At 35.6% G+C, this 18174-nt stretch overlaps 1 protein-coding gene across 1 annotated transcript; it reads left to right on the forward strand.

Annotated features, from left to right (window-relative positions):
• Positions 1 to 5998: 5998 nt before the first annotated feature.
• LOC133324293 (uncharacterized) lies at positions 5999 to 7909 on the forward strand. Its single transcript, XM_061533138.1, has one exon. It carries the CDS (start codon positions 5999 to 6001, stop codon positions 7907 to 7909), a length of 1911 nt encoding a protein of 636 aa, XP_061389122.1.
• Positions 7910 to 18174: the final 10265 nt, after the last annotated feature.

Below are 18174 nucleotides of genomic sequence, written 5' to 3' on the forward strand. Positions count from 1 at the left end.
TTTACCGGTTTAATCTACTTTATGAAGATTTATTTGACATATATTCAATGGAATTGATAATTTAAACCCACTGGAATAACGAAATGCAGTACAATATAATTATACTATTAATTTCTCAAAACGGTCAATTTTAATTCAATTATACATATTTTTTTAATAATTTATTTAATCTTATTAATGACTTCTTTTTCCTCATTGGTATCTCAAAATTTTATTTTCAATTAATCCCAAAATCCAATAAAATCATAATTTGGAGATTTCCACACATTCCCAGTAAAACGTAAATAAAATAATATTTGGCAACCCTACTGCCATAAAGAAAAATAATTCTAAGCTAAATGAAGGTCACTTAAGGTCGATGAAATTTTGGTATTATGAATTCAAAAATGCATGAAATAAATAATAATTTTTGTTTCGTTTTTAATTATTTTTTTATTATTAAATCAAAAGAATAGAAATGCAAAATAAAATAAAATGTCGAAAAAAACTTAGAAGATGCATGCAATAGGCATCACATCATCGTCAGCGTTAGTTTCAAAGTCAAAGGTTTTTCGTTTTATATTTTTTACTTTCAAGTTTATTCTTTTTGATATTTTTTTTCTTTTTTGGGCGATAGATGATAGATAAAACAAATAAGCACTTGTAAAAGAAATTGCACTTTTTGAACAATGTGTTTTTTTTATTAAAAATAATTTATTTGGTAAGAAAATAATTAAGATTATTTTTAATAAATTTTTTTATATACAGATTTATTTTTTGGTTTCTTTTGCAATAGGAAAAATTAATATTTTCTCCCTTGTTTGGCCATGCTTTTTGCTTGCGTTTCTATTTTCATTTCTTTTTTTAATATATTTTTTTTTAATTTAGCGGTTTATTTTTCTTAATTTGGGATTTTTTTTTATTTTAAAATCCCTCAAAACTTACTGCTCATAATTTTTTGTATTTGTTTGCTTGTTTAAATAAACACTTAAAGATCCTCAAAGGATTCTTTTCTTTTTATTTGCACTGAATGAGTTTTTTTATGCTTGGCGGTTACAAAATCGTTCTTGTTTCTCTTTGCTTTTTTCTTTTTGTTCACGTTGACCCGTTATTGTCGAGTTGGAGAGCAAGAAATGCTGTTGTTTCGTTTACGAGCAGCGGCGAGTAACTGAATAGCCGCAACGTCTTTCAGTCATATGGAAAGCCTGCATCTGTTTGCCGATGATGATAATGACGATGATGTTCGTTCTGCTGCTGTTGTTGTTGTTGCTGCTGCTGTGTGAAGCCAACGTCATTATCAACACAAGTCAACGAGAAACACCACTACTACTAACATCAATGCGCCGGTCTGTCTTATGGGTGTTTGTGTGTATGTACGAAACGAACAAATGGACCCCCACCATGGCGTGAGTGAGTTTGTGCGTTCATATCCATTGCTTATGTTACCAGTCAGCCAGCCAGACACAATTCAACGCCAACGTTAAGAATTTCGCGCATTGTATCTATATTTTTATTTTTCATACACATTATTAGCCCCCTCAATTCCTTCATTTTCCCATTTTTCATATTTCTTTATTATTCATCTTTCTTTCCTCCTTCAAACACCTACATATTTTCCATGTTTTCTTCGAGAAAGTTTCATTTTATTTAGCCATCACTGTAACAACCGAGTGGTGCTCTTTTGTTTTACTTTTGTTGTTTTTGTATTATATGTGGGGGTGCAGTTCAGTGAGAGTGTCTGATTTGCCGACAATGAATTTGCATTCACGCAGAGAGACCAACGAGAGAGAGCACCCCAAAAATGAGTGCAAAAAAGTAAAAGTAAATGAAATTGATAAGAGCAAATGTGGTTTTGTTGTTGTTGTTTTTGCCTGTTAGAATCAAAACATTTGCCAATTGACAAGCACTTAAATTGTTTTTGTTTTTTTTTTGTGCTTGTGGTTATCGGCATTTTTAGATATGTATGAGATTGTGAACAAACATTTAACCCATAGTGGACACATAGAAAATATGTGGTGTTTGACAAAAAAAATGTAAAGAAGTAGTAAAGTCGGACTGGGCCGACTATATGATACCCTTCACCACTTTGGGTATATTCTACATATGTATCATAACATACAGTGGTGGTCACAGAATTAAAACATTTACTGTGGTAAACATTTTTTGATCAGCCCTCGATTCGTTTGAAGTATTTTTGAAATTTTTTTAATTCAGAACACTTCGATATACTGCACTTAAGATATTTAGTGTGAAAATAGAAAATTATTGCATGCAATTTTTCCATAAATAACGGTTTTTATGAAAATACATCGACTTTGAAGTGGCCACATAAATAAAACATTGTGTGATTTTTTACTTTACTGCATTTTTTTGAAAATATTTTTAATAAAGCTAGTTAATTTAGTTAAATTATGTAAACTAAGCACCGAAAAAATCATTTACAGATAAAATTTTTTGAAAAAATCTGTAAAATCTTTCAAAATTGCCAAAAAAATTTGTACAGTACACTTTACATTCAGAAAATCACCCTTATTATAGAAAATAAAGGTCCGAATGCACCAGAAATTGCTAGAATTAGTAGAACACAATAAATAATTCTCAAAATAAATAAATATTTGAAATAAAAACTCAAAAAATGGGAATTAACCTAAAGGAACGATTCAAATTCGATAGCCTTTATTAAAGAAGGCCAGCATATGTTTGCAGTATGTGAGAAAATATCTATCGATATTGGCATTTATTATATCAAATCGATTGTTCGAGTAGTAGAGAATATATTTTATCGAAAAATATATCAGTCACAACAGAACGAATAGAGATCAACGCCTATGTTGACGAGTAAAATTTTCTGGCACACAGCAGCATTTTTGATGTTCAACACTAGACTTCAAATATTTGTCAAACTGTAAAATTTTTCCTTCATTGATACTAAAATAGTTTAAGTGGAAGTTGTTCGATGCAAAAAATATTATTTTGGAAAAATATTGTCATGTTCAATAGATTTTAAGGGTCAAGAGTTGAACATCAAAAATGGTACTGTGTTCCAGAAACTTTTACTCGTCAACATAGGCGTTGATCTCTGTTCGTTCTGTTGTGACTGATATATTTTTTGATAAAATATATTCTGTACTACTCGAACAATTGATTTGATATAATAAATGCCAATATCGATAGATATTTTCTCACATACTGCAAACATATGCTGGCCTTCTTTAATAAAGGCTATCGAATTTGAATCGTTCCTTTAGGTTAATTCCCATTTTTTGAGTTTTTATTTCAAATATTTATTTATTTTGAGAATTATTTATTGTGTTCTACTAATTCTAGCAATTTCTGGTGCATTCGGACCTTTAGTTTCTATAATAAGGGTGATTTTCTGAATGTAAAGTGTACTGTACAAATTTTTGGCAATTTTGATAGATTTGACAGATTTTTTCAAAAATTTTTATCTGTAAATGATTTTTTCGGTGCTTAGTTTACATAATTTAACTAAATTAACGAGCTTTTTTAAAAATGTTTTCAAAAAATTCAGTAAAGTAAAAAAATCACACAATGTTTTAATTATATGGCCACTTCAAAGTCGATGTATTTTCATAAAAACCGTTACTTATGGAAAAATTGCATGCAATAATTTTCTATTTTCACACTAAATCTCTTAAGTGAAGTATATTGAAGTGTTCTGAATTAAAAAAATTTCAAAAATACTTCAAACGAATCGAGGGCTGATCAAAAAATGTTTACCACAGTAAATGTTTTAATTCTGTGACCACCACTGTATGTAGAATATATCTGAACCGATTTCAGGTAAACTTACCAGAGACTAATTCACATTAAATCAGTACGTTGTCTCAATCGGCCTAGCTATGGATATTTTTACGAAGCTTAGCAACATAATTCTAGATTTAATTCAGTACCCTATGCCAAAATTCGTGCAAATCGAAAGATATATAGAGACTTTGGTGCACCAATTACATAAAATCGGACGAAAATATATATGTGAGCTAATCTAAATCTGAAACAATTTTCACGAAACTTAGCACACGTGATTCTAGCCTTAATTCAGTACGCTATGACAACTTTCGTGCAAATCGAATGATTTTCAGAGATTTTGGTGCACCTATTACTTAAAATCGGATGAAAATATATATGGGAGCTATATCTAAATCTGAACCGATTTTCACGAAACTATGCACACGTCATTCTAGCCTTAATTTAGTACGCTATGTCAAATTTCGTGCAAATCGAAAGATATATAGGGTCTTTGGTGCACCATTTACATAAAATCGGACGAAAATATATATGGGAGCTATATCTAAATCTGGATCGATTTCCAGGAAACTTAACACACATAATTCTAGACATAATTCATTACCCTATGCCAAATTTCGTGCAAATCGAACGATATATAGGGACATTGGTACACCATTTACATTAAATCGGACGAAAATATGTATGGGAGCTATATCTAAATCTGGACCGATTTTTTCCAATTTCAATAGGGTTTGTATTTGGGCCAAATAAGTGACCTATGCCAAATTTCATCCAATTCGGATCATAAATGCGACTTGTACTTTGTTTACAATTTAACATGGACAGACGGACGGACGGACATGTATAAATCGACTTCAAAAGTAAGATTGAAATATGTAGGAAGTTTTAGAAATTTTGTACCAATGTGTACTAAATTTGGTACAATTTAAATTGTGGGTGAAGCGATAGAGTTGAAAGCATGAAATTTTGATTTAGTATCACTGTGGAAGTGTAGGATTGGCGTATGTAGGAAGTTTTGGAAATTGGTACTATTGTGTACTAAATTTTGTACAATTTGAATTGTGGGTGAATAGGTAGTGTTGGAATCCTTTAACATGGATTTTGTATCACTGTGGAGGTGTGGGATTGGGTATATAGGAAGTTTTGGAATTGGTACTACTGTGTACAAAATTTGGTACAATTTGAATTGTGAAGTTGGAATCCTGAGACTTGGGTTTAGAATCACTGTCGGTGTGTAGTTTTGTGGTATTTAGGAAGTTTGGATATTTAGGTCGTTTTTAATTAATTTCAAAATATCAATATCACTACTTAAGCAATGGAATTCAAAAATAGAATGCAAAATTTTCGATTTGAGTTGAAAAAAGATCCAACTGAATTAAAAAAAATCGTCTTGAAAAAGAAAGACATAAGAAACGTCGGAATAACAAGAAAAAAGTGATGGATAATGACGCGTTGGAAGAAAGATGGCATAGAGATAGAGAGCGTAATTTGGGTAAAATCTCTTCGAATTCTCAAAATTGGATCTTATAAATCAAAAAAGATTTCTGAAGAAAGCTGTAACTAAAGTAATGTTTACCGCAGAGCCCATCAAAAAATGATTAATAAAATTACAAAAATTGGTCAATAACATACATAAGAAAACCATCGGAGGGCCAGCCGAATATAAAGAAGCAATATAAAGTAACAACACAACAAAGTAAAAATGAGAAATTTCTTTCAACACATTAAATACAAGTACAACAAAGAAACAACACAATTACTAAAGCAGTACAGCAGATCAATAGAGAAACTTGCAAAGGAGATGGAGAGATCAAACTTCTTGCAAGTATGCAGAAGATATGGGATATCACCACAACACATATCGCACTCTCTCAGACATGCAAGATCGTTATTCTCATACATAACAACACAACAAGAAGCAGACAAAGTAACAAGCAATTTCAAAACAAAACTACTCAACATAGAAATAAGAGAAACACATATAAAAATAACAAGAACAAAACAGAGAATATCACAGTTAGAAAATATAATGCAAAATACACTGGACGAAACAGAACTTAAAAAATTCAAAGACGAGCAATGGAATAAATATTACAACATAAAAAGAAAATCAAAACAGACACACTTATCCAAGTTTAATAAGCTAAAAAATAACAAATTTAATGAATACAATCTGATACTGAATGAAGACTGGTTCATAAACTATACCGACATAGAATTTACGAAGGAGAACAAATGGATATTATCCATGGGCAAGAAATTCGCACTGCCTATAACATCAAAGAACTTCAAACCAATTCCACTAATAGCAGATATGGAACAATGGGTACAAACAATTAAAGACGATACTGAAAAAGAAATTAACAGAGCAAAAATAGCAAACAGAATATCAAACTACAAGCGGAATATCTACAACAACGACAAGGAAAAATTCATATTAGCTATGTTTGAAGACACCAAGAATTTTATAAGAGAAATCGAGGAGAAAATAATCATCACATCCGCAGATAAAGGCAACAAAACAGTCGTAATGTACAAAGAACAGTATAGATATAAACTTAACAATTTACTTGACGACAAAACAACATATAAACCAATTAGAGAAGACCCTACTGAAAAACTACAAAGAATGAACAACAATTTAGTAAATGATTTGCACAAAAACAAATTAATATCAAAATGGGAAAAATCTAAACTAACTAGCATATCTGCATCAGCGCCAGACCTTTACGGATTACCAAAGATCCACAAAGAAAATACTCCACTAAGACCGATAGCAGCATCTACGAATGTACCCTGCTACAATCTGGCGCAATACGTCGGAAAACTACTTAGGACAATAATATCACCTACATATAACATAAAAAATTGCATGGACCTGAAAGATAAACTAAATGACATTAAATTGGATAAGGACGACATTATGGTATCATTTGACGTTGTATCTCTATTCACAAATATACCTATACACCTAGCGATTAAAAATATTCTCGACAAATGGAAATTCCTGCAAGAAAAAACACAGATTCCAAAACAAACCTTCTTAAAAATACTTAACTTCGTTCTGAAAGATAACAATTACTTCAAATGCAATGACAAAGTTTACCATCAAACATATGGTATGCCAATGGGCAACCCCCTCTCGCCTACGATAGCAGACATCGTACTAGACACACTTTTGGACGACGTTATCGAAGAACTAAAAGCGAAGGACATACAAATAAAACTATTGACGAAATATGTGGATGATGTATTTGCCATTATAAACAAACACGACGAAACAAATATTCTGACTCTTCTAAATAAATATCATAACAAAATTCAATTTACGATAGAAAAAGAGGTCAATAATAAATTACCATATTTAGACGTACTAATAATAAGGAATGACAATAAATTACAAACTGAATGGTACACCAAAGATACATCATCGGGACGCATTATAAACTATCACTCGACGCAACCAAGAAGTATGAAAGTGAATACTGCAAGAAGCCTCCTAAAGAAAATAAAATACATCACGGACGAACAATACTTAAGGAAAAACATAAAAAAGTACACAGGAATACTGAAGAAAAACAGCTATCCTCAACGATTAATAGACGACATAATATATGAATATAATAATAAAAAACAAGACACCCCAAAATCCGACACACAAACCATCAATTTTATCAGTGTACCCTATATACCAAACTTGACGGAGACAAAAAACTTGAGAAACATCATAAGAGATACAACAACAACATTAGCACACAGATCAAACAGCACACTACAAACGATATTTAAACGAACAAAACAAAAAGCAGACAAGCAAAAAGAAAACAATGTTGTGTATGAAGTAATATGTGAAGGCAGCAAAACAGAGAAGTGCGGGAAAGTGTATGTGGGTACAACTAAACGAATGTTAGGTGTGAGAATGAAGGAACATCAAAATGACATCAACAAAGGAACGGAAAAAACAGCACTCTCACAGCACATTAAAGAAACTGGCCACACAGCTGATTTCAAGAATGTGAGAATCTTAGACAAAGCTAAAAACGAAAACAAAAGATACACACTAGAAAGCCTAAGAATACAACAACGAATTGACAGATCCATAAACACGAAGGAAGACAAAGACAATACTAAGCTTCAGTATTCAATTGCAATAACCTAAAACACCAGTTCTGTGATATATTTATTTATTTATTAACTGTGATTTTATTTATTTTATTATTTAATTTATTATTTATTTTATTTAAATGTTGTGGAGTCCCGTTTTTTTAATTTAAGTAAATAATAAACAAAATGAAAAATAATTAAAGTAAGTTAAAAAATAAGTGCAATATATATTGAAAAGAAATTATAATTTTTATTTTGTCAATAGATCAATAAAAAACGCTCTTGAAAATGTTGGAAAAAAGCCAACGAAACGTCGAGCAAAATATGAAATAAAAGCCAGTTTTTATTTTCATCAAACACCTGACCAAAAAAGCCCAACAAGAAAGTATCAATGATTAACAAAATTACAAAAATTGGTCAATAACATACATACGATAAATCCATAAAAGATTCACATACCTGAAAAACGGATTTTAATTCAAAAACGATATTTAATAATAAGTCCTAGAGGTTGTTATCATCAGTCTAGACATAAAAATCAGGACGTTAAAGTTGGAAAGTCTAAGTTTTGTTCATACCGATCAAAAAACATTTACATTGTTACATTGAAGACAAATGTCGAACTTTGACAAATTTGAATTTAATTCGCATATGCAAGTTTCGCATCAGGCCGGAATAAACACAACTTATCAACGTACGACCTTTGTAAAGCCACATTGCCCAATATGTCTGATGAGCCGCTTAACCAACGGCAAAAGGCGTCGCATAATGGTGGGCACGTAGGTTCTTCTCCTGGCTTTCCTTTTCATTGCAAAACTTAGATCATACTTTTGACTGTGACTCACTGTATGTACTTCTCGATGGGAAAATAAAAATATATGCTTTTAAAATCCACTCCTGATGTGGTTGTTTTAGAAATATTTTTAAAAAATCCACGCCTGTTGTGGAAGTTTTAAAAAATATTCAAAAAAATCCACGCCTTCGTAGGTTGTTGCATCACTATAATAAATTTATAGCCAATCCCTCTAAATTGTCTTTTGAAAATTGTCACAATTTTCATTTTCAAATAATTCATGTGCGCCTAAAAGTATGCTATGATTTTTATCCGTTGAAATACGTTCATTTAATTTCCGTTACTTAAATCACAATCTATTACAATTGAAACACTCTCTTACAAAAGCATTAATGCAACAGCTGAGTGCCACAAATTCCCCCAAATTGTTATGACAGTTAAAAGAAAAACCAAACATGCGCAAACAAAACATGCTATCAATAAAGTTAATATGCCGGCTCTCACACAAACACCCATCCATTTGCTTATGAAGAGGAACTCATGAAGAAAAAACATAAACAACATGATTTGCCCAACTAACTGTATATGAATGACCCTTTGAAAGAGAGAGAGAGAGTACAGCGAAGGCAACTACGGCACACAACTATGCAAAACTTTGACAGTAATAAACGAATGCTCATATATGTACCTCTTCTCCTTCGCCTTAATACCAAGCAGTAATTGCCCACAAACTACACATCGGGGGGAAAACCTTGATGAGAAAAAATGCGCCACCGGTTCCGTATCGTGTGTAGACAATGAAAATAAATGGCGGTATAAGGAAACACCACAGCAGCAACAACAACAACTACAACTGCCGTGAGAAGAATTTTGCACAAGAGCAGCAGTACAAGAACAATAACAACAACCAAACTACGTTAACTAAACAAAGTATGGATTGCTATCAAGGTTTTTCTTACATGAACATGTTACAGCAACGATATTTTTACCATAAAAATGTTAAACGTGAAGATGGAGAGGAGGAATGCAGAGACCGGGGATTATTAATATTTGGTTTGTGTAAAAATAGTTGACATGACGGAGAAGAACCAGAGGAAGAAGAGAAAAAAAGAAATGAAAATAAAGCAGAGCATAAACACAAGTAAACGTAGAACAAGAAGAAGAAGAACGTTGCTGGAACAACCGACCGACCCACCTAAAAACTCAGCAGTACAATTTAAGCTATGGCAGAAAACGGTTGCGGTATCGGGTTGCCAAAATAAATACTAACCGAAATCAAAGGAAATAGGAAAATCAAAAAAATGGGAAAACAATCAAATTAACATATAAAGAAGCGTTCGTGTGTATCGGTGTGTGTGTGTTATAATTTGTATATGCATGTGTGCAAAGAGGAAATAGTATCATACAAATTTGGAAAAAAAATAAGAAAATGGCCTATTACCAAAAAAGAAAATAAGTGGAAGTGAAGAAAAAAATTCAAAAATATAATGAAAAATTGTTTGCAAGAAAATATGAAAACCTAAAAAGGCAAAGAAAATCTAAATGCAACACAAATTTTCCCTTAACGCCCAAAAGTATGCTTGAGAATTTTTTTGTGTTTTTTTTACCTTAAATTGATTTCCTTCCGCACATAGAGAGCAGCACCCACAAAACAAAAATGAATTACATTTAACCAGCAAAGAAAAAAATAGAAATTCATCACTGGCGCGCCTCTCCCTCCGAGCATAGGGTAGATTGACCTTCATAGTTTTGGATACACTTACACTAACGCAGTGCGATGACACACATATCGTTACACACCCTGTGTGTGTGTGTAACGATGATATTCATTACATTTCGAATAGGATTAGAAGAAGGTGTTATAATCTGCTGGATATTTAAGGGTGTCAGTCAGGAGGTTTGTTGCGTATTCAGGGCAACAGAATAGCTGCCTAATGAAGTGATTAGGTGACATTTATTATTAAATTAGCTATTTATTGGAAAATTTATATCTTTATTAGGGTAATGTGCAAAAATAGGGGAGTCTACGGAAAACGGTCATAGATAATTGAGGAGAAATAAAAAACTGGATTTTTTTAAAGAATATTTTTTGAAGGAACCGCAAAAGGCGGGGACTTAGAAAATGGGCATGGATATTTAAAATTTTTTTTAAGGAACCCAAAGCGGGCATGGATTTTTTAAATTATTTTTCAGGGCCCAACTTAGGCTTGGATTTTCAAAACTAAGTTTTCAGGGAGCCAACCAAAACTTACTTACTTAGCTGGTTTGTGACAGAACTTTCGTTCCATAAGCCGAGCTTAGAAAAGATTTCCAGGCGCGTCGATCTTTTGCGCATTTTTTTCCAATTTGAAAGACCATTTTGGGCATTGTTGTCTTCCACTTGATCTTTCCACCTTATTCGTGACCTTACCCTTCTGCGTGAACCATAAGCTGGTTCGCTTTTATCTGCCTTTTGGGCTGGGGCATCTTCATCCATTCTCACAACATGACCTAGCCAACGTAGTCGCTGCAGCTTAATACGTCTTACAATGTCGATGTCCGAGAATAGCTGGTACAACTCATGGTCCATTCGACAGCGATATTAACCGTCAACGCAGATCGGTCCATAGATTTTTCGGAGAATTTTTCTCTCAAACACTGCAAGAGCTGCCTCATCTGCTTGCGCTAGTACCCATGCTTCAGATCCATATAACAGCACAGGTAGTATCAGCGTCTTGTAAAGTGTGCGTTTGGTATGGCGGGAGGAGGCCTTGTTTCAAAACTGCTAACTTAGACCATAGTAGCATCTGTTGGTCATCACAATCCTTCTCCGAATTTCAAAAATGATGTCATTCGTTTCATTTATGGCGGTACCAAGGTATATAAAATCTTTAACTCCGAGTCTACTGGACGTTTTGCGCGTTGATACTATCAGCTTGGTCTTCTCGCCGTGTACAGCCAGACCCACTTTGACAGACTCATTCTCAATTTGTTCAAAGGTAGATGTTACGCTCACAATGTTCGACCCATTATATCGATGTCATCGGCGTAGGCGAGTAACATGTGTTGTTTGGTGTACAGAGCGCCATTTTTGTTCACCTTTGCGTCTCTTATGACCTTTCCCAGCAGGATGTTAAAGATATTACACGACAAACTGTCACCTTGTCTGACTCCTCGTTCAGTATTGAAGGGCTCCGATAGGTTCTTTCCGACTTTAACTGCTGACCTTGTGCCACTTAAAGTTATCTTGCATAGCCATATTAATTTTGCAGGAATACCGAATGTAGTCATGGCTTTAAACCATCTCTGAACGGATAGGGCTGTCGAATGCGGCTTTATAGTCGACGAATAGGTAGAATGTGTCGATGTGTTTTTCGTGGGTTTTTCGGCGCAGAATGAACATTTGGTCAATGGTGGATTTGCCAGGTCTGAAGCCGCATTGGTATGGTCCGATGATGTCATTGACCATTGGCTTCAGTCGTTCACACAGTACGCTGGATAGCACTTTATATGCGATGGGAAGGAGACTTATTCCTCTATAGTTGGCACATATCGTCTTGTCTCCTTTTTTGTGCACTGGACACAGGATGCTGAGGTTCCAATCATTGGGCATGTATTCTTCTAGCCAAATTGTACTAATCAGCTGATGCATGCTCCTTACCAGCATCTGAACACCAGTCTTGAATAGTTGGGCTTGTAACCCATCGGTACCTGCTGCTTTATTATTCTTCAGCCGATTGATTACTATTCTGATTTCATCTTGGCTAGGTGGTATACACTTTATACCGTCAACTATTATTGGTTCTGGGTTATCCACTTCTCCGCTACTATTTGCTACCAGAAGTTTTTCAAAATGCTCCTTCCAGATCCTCAACACGCTGTCTATAACTGTTACCAGGTTACCAAAACCATCGGTTTGGTGTTTTACCCGTTGATAGAATTTTCAGACTTCATTCTGACTCCTGTACATCTCGATTTGCTCACGCTCGCGTTTTTCTTGTTCTTTCTTCTTTTTTCTGAAAATACGTTTCTTCTCTCTCCTTTTCTCCCGATAGTTCTCCATCGCATTACGTGTTGCAACTGTCCACAGACGTAGATTTTTTAAAAATATTTTGTTCATTCAGGCGAAGATTTTTTAAAAATATTTTTTTTCATTCTGGCGTAAGACCCGCATTAGGCCTGGATTTTTTTAAGACCCGCATTAGGCCTGGATTTTTTTAAGACCCGCATTAGGCCTGGATTTTTTTAAGATCCGCATCCAAAAAAGGCTTAAATTTCTTTAAAATATTTTTTAAAGGTTCCACAGGAGATGTACATTCTTAAAATTATTTTTTCAATGACTATCAGAGCAAGGACTAATTATTAAAAGGGCTTTCAAGGACTATCAGAGAGTAGATTTTTTGAATGACGGTCAGATCATAATTTCCCATCATCTTCTTAATCCACTGCTTTTTCGAATTTCCCTACTCATCATTATATTTCCTCCATATAGCCACCAAAACAACCAACTTCCACTCCAATGCCAAAATGGAAGTTCTGCCAATATTTCGAAAAATAAGTAAATAAAAAAGTGAACAGCCAAAAAAAAGTGAAAACCAATAAAAAATAGAAATCTACCAAAAAAGAAAAAAAATAACATCCAACAACATGGATAACTCCCCACCATCATCGTTGGAGCGACAAATTGATAGCTTCTTGGAGCACTTTAAACGCAGCGCCTCCAAAGCTATGGAAGCAGATTGGTGTAGCATTGGCGGGGCAACAAATACTTCGGGCGGTAATTCGGTCAACACGGCGCCGCCATCAGCCAGTGGTGGTACGGCCAATGAAAGCGTGATGTCACAACAAAATTCGACAACAGCGACAACACAAAAACGACACGCCATGACGCCACAGGATAGCCGACAGCATTTATTGCAAAGAACCAAATCTCGTTCGAGTTGTTTGGAACTAAATAATTTGGGTAAGTTTTGTGAAATGAATGTCATAGAGAAAATAAGAAGCGGAATGAAAAGGGACATTCAATTAAGAAATAAAGACATTGCGGAGGAATTGTTTGTCTCATTTGGAAGTGTGCGTATACGTGTTGATGGCAGTCATACGCAATGTAGTACCAAAAAAATATTTTTGAAAGTCGTAAGGTGTAGATTTTTTTAAAAATATTTTTTAAGGGTCTGCAGTAAGGCGTGGATATTTTAAAAATATTTTTTAAGGGTCTGCAGTAACGCGTGGATTTTTTAAAAATATTCTTTTAAGGGTCTGCAGTAACGCGTGGATTTTTTAAAAATATTTTTTAAGGGTCTGCAGTAAGGCGTGGATTTTTTAAAAATATTTTTTAAGGGTCTGCAGTAAGGCGTGGATTTTTTAAAAATATTTTTTAAGGGTCTGCAGTAAGGCGTGGATTTTTTAAAAATATTTTTAAGGGTCTGCAGTAACGCGTGGATTTTTTACAAATGTTTTTTAAGGGTCTGCAGTAAGGCGTGGATTTTTTAAAAATATTTTTAAAGGGTCTTCTGTAAGGCGTGGATTTTTTAAAAATATTTTTAAAGGGTCTGCATGAGTGGCGTAGGGGATGATAGATACCAAGCAACGGCTCAGATTGGCTTTAACATGGCCAAGTCCAGGCTTATCTTGGTCCCTCTTTCATCTCAATTGTGGACACTGACCTCCAAGCGGTGTCACCTGGGGTAGCTATTTTCATCACCCGATGAAATAGTGAGCTATAAAAATGGGTTGAGCCGTCGGGTTAGTTGCCCACACTCGGAAAACCCCTCTACTATGAAAAAGCAAAGAAAAAGTAAACGTATAAAGGACCACGATCTGCGAATCTGCACTTGAAATGTGCTCACGTTGTACAGAACAGACGCAATTCTCGCTTTGGCGGATGTACTCAAGAAGTACAAAGCCGATATTAATGCCTTACAGGAAATGCGATGGAAAGGGCAGGCGTAAGTAAATCAGATGATTATGCACTGTATTATAGCTGCCATGAAACGAGGCATGAATTTGGCTGCGGATTTATGATTAACAGTAGAAAAAAAGACCTCGTCTCCAGATTCACTCCAGTAGATGAGCGAATTGCTATAATCCACATAAAAGCGAAGTTCTTCTACATCAGTCTCATTTGTGCCCATGCTCCGACCGAAGACAAAGATGAACAGACCAAAGACATATTTCACGAGCGCCTAGAAACCGCATATGATCGTTGCCCTGGCCATGACATTAAAATTCTGCTAGGAGATTTTAATGCACAAATCGGAAGGGAAAATATTTTTTTGGCCCCACCGTCGGAAAATTCCGCTTTCATGAAGAAACATCAGACAACGGCATGAGGTTGATTGACTTCGCGGCAGCAAAAAACATGGTAGTTAGCCGCACCAGATTCAAGCATCTCGATATACACAAGGCCACCTGAATTTCTCCTGATCAAGCAATGAGAAAACAAATTGATCATGTTGTGATAGACAGAAGCCATTCATCCATTGTATTAGACGTTAGATCGATCCGAAGTGCGAATATCGATTCGGAGCACTACATTGTATCAGTCAAGGTTCGCACTCGTCTTAATGCTGCAGCAAAGGTGCGATCTAACACAACATGGAAACTCGACGTCGAAAAGCTGCAAACACTACAGGTAGCAGAGGCCTACTCCGTTCAACTTCGTCACCTGCTTGACGAAAGCACTTCTTGTCCCGATAATAGTATAGAAGCACAATGGCAAAGAATTTCCCATTCCCTACAAACTGCAACAGAAATCCATGGTACGATCAGGAGTGTCGTAATTCTACTGATGTGAAAAACGCGTATAGGGCAACCCTGCAGACAATAGCAAGACGTAATGCAATGGAGAATTATCGAGAGAAAAGGAGAGAGAAGAAACGTGTTTTCAGAAAAAAGACGAAAGAATGACAATAACGTGAGCGTGAGCAAATCGAGTTGTACAGGAGTCAGAATAAAGTCCGGACATTTTACAACGAGTAAAACACCAAACCGAAGGTAAAAACAAACAGATGAAGAAGGAAACCTGGTGACAGATACAGACAGCGTGTTGAGGATCTGGAAAGCTTCTCGTATCAAATAGTCGCGGTGAAGAAGATACCCCAGAACCAATAAGAGATGATGTTATAGAGTGTATACCACCTAGCCAAGATGAGGTCACAAAAGCAATTAATCGGCTCAAGAACAATAAAGCAGCAGGAGTCGATGGGTTACCAGGTTATTCAAGACTGGTGGTTAGATGCTGGTCAGGAGCATACACCAGCTGATTGGCTAGAGGAATGCATGCCCAATGATTGAAACCTCAGCATCCTGTGTCCCGTTCACAAAAAAGAAGCCAAGACGATATGTGCCAACTATTGAGGAATAAGTCTCCTTCCCATCGCATATAAAGTGCTATCCATTGTGCTGTGTGAACAATTGAAGCCAATGGTCAATGACATTATTGAACCATACCAATGCGGCTTCAGACCTAGCAAATCCCCCACTCACAATATTTTCACTCTGCACCAAATCCTGGAAAATACCCACGAAAAACACATCGACACAGTCCACCTATTCGTCGACTATAAAGCCGCATTCGACAGCCCTATCCGTTCAGAGATGGTTTAAAGCCATGTCTACGTTCGGCATTCCTGAAAAATTAATACAGCTATGCAGGATAACTATAAGTGGCACAAGGTCAGCAGTTAAAGTCGGAAAGGAACTATCGGAGCCCTTCAATACCGGATGAGGATTCAGACAAGGTGACAGTTTGTCGTGTATTCTCTTTAACGTCCAGCTGGAAAAGGTCATAAGAGACGCAAAGGTGAAGAGAATGGCACTCGGTACACCAAACAACACATGTTACTCGCCTACGCCGATGACATCGATATAATGGTATAATATAACTCCGAGCGGTAACAGCTACCTTTTACCAAATTGAGAAGGAGTTCTCCAAAGTGGGTCTGGCAGTAAACGGCCAGAACACCAAGCTGATGGTATCAACGCGCAAGAAGTCCAGTTACCTCGGACCAACTGTGGAACTTGAGAACTACAGATTCGATGTAGTTAAAGATTTTATATACCTTGGTACCGCCATAAACAAAACGAATAACATCAGTTTTGAAATTCGAAGAAGGATTGTGTTTGTGCCAACAGATGCTACTATTGTCTATGTAAGCAGTTTAGAAACAAGGCCACCTCCCGCCAGACCAAACTCATACTTTACAAGACTACCAGTGCTGTTATATGGATCTGAAGCATGGGTACCTTCGCAAGCAGATGCGGCAGCTCTTGCAGTGTTTGAGAAAAAAATTCTCCGAAAGATCTATGGGCCTATCTGCGTTGACACTGAATATCGCCTTCGAATGAACCATGAGTTGTACCACCTATTCTCGGACATCGACATTGTTAGACGTATTGAGCTGCAGCGACTACGTTGGCTAGGTGAAGGAATGGATGAAGATGCCCCAGCCCAGAAGGCATATAAAAGCGAACCAGCTGTTGGCTCATGCAGAAGGGAAGGCCACGAATACGATGGAAAGATCAAGTCGAAGACAACATTGCCGAATATGGTCTTTCAAATTGAAAAAAAAACTGCGCAAAAGTCCGACGCGCCTGGAAATATTTTCTAAGGTGGGCTTATGGAACGAAAGTTCGGTCACAAGCCAGCTAAGTAAGTTAGTAAGCAAGGGTATGATTTTTTTTAAATATTTTTTAAGGGTCTGCAATAAGGCGTGGATTTTTTTACAAATATTTTCTAAGGGTCTGTAATTTCTTACCTTTGAATTTAATTATTTATGAGAAAATTCTTCCTCTATTTCCCCAATGACCCATAGAAATTCGCATCGATTTGAAATCAAACAAATTGCACTTCGTGGCTATCTGATTTCAACCCCCTTGCAAATAGAAGGCTAGCTGAATTATTTTCATCATAACATTTCACTGCCCTCAAATAAACAGCATTAATCTCTCCATGGAGTTCAGTGACCCTTGCTCAGTGAGCCACCTTTAAATGATGTTGGCAAAAACAAAAACCGTTTGGAGATATTATGGCCGTAACTAATTTGAAACAAACCAGCAATTTATTTAATTCACAACCCTTGTGATGGACTCCATTTGTGGCATCATAACATAAAACACGCTACATGGAGAATGGATGGCCACTGCAGTGTGGCCGTCGGTCCAACCCTCAGACACACTCATTGGAAAATTGTGTTCAACATCTTTGTTAATTAAACTTGGTCACATAATCCAATAAAAAAACAGAAGAGAACGACACTTCGTGGGGCTGTTGCAATTGCTACTGCTGTTCGCTGACACTGTTATCCTTAAACTTCCTTAATGTACAAAGAAAACGACGACGAAGAAGAGGATGCAAAAAATACCCATTCAACTCATCAAAAGAATGTCGGTACAAAAAAAGTGAGAAAAACAAAGAAGAAAATGAATCGTACAAACAAAACAGCCAGCCGGGCACACCTTGAGGGATAATTACAACAAAACACCGGGCACAAAAGGATATGACCCTTAAGCTGAATAGACAAGAAAACTCGTCGTTTATGCTGCCG

Source organism: Musca vetustissima, unplaced genomic scaffold (genome assembly GCF_032173495.1).
Source record: "Musca vetustissima isolate MV318-11 ecotype Yass unplaced genomic scaffold, APGP_CSIRO_Mvet_v1 utg11553, whole genome shotgun sequence".
Taxonomy (NCBI): Eukaryota; Metazoa; Arthropoda; class Insecta; order Diptera; family Muscidae; genus Musca; species Musca vetustissima.

Coding starts and splice junctions, on each gene's coding strand:
- LOC133324293 (XM_061533138.1), top strand. CDS start 5,999: ATGGGCAAGAAATTCGCACTGCCTATAACATCAAAGAACTTCAAACCA.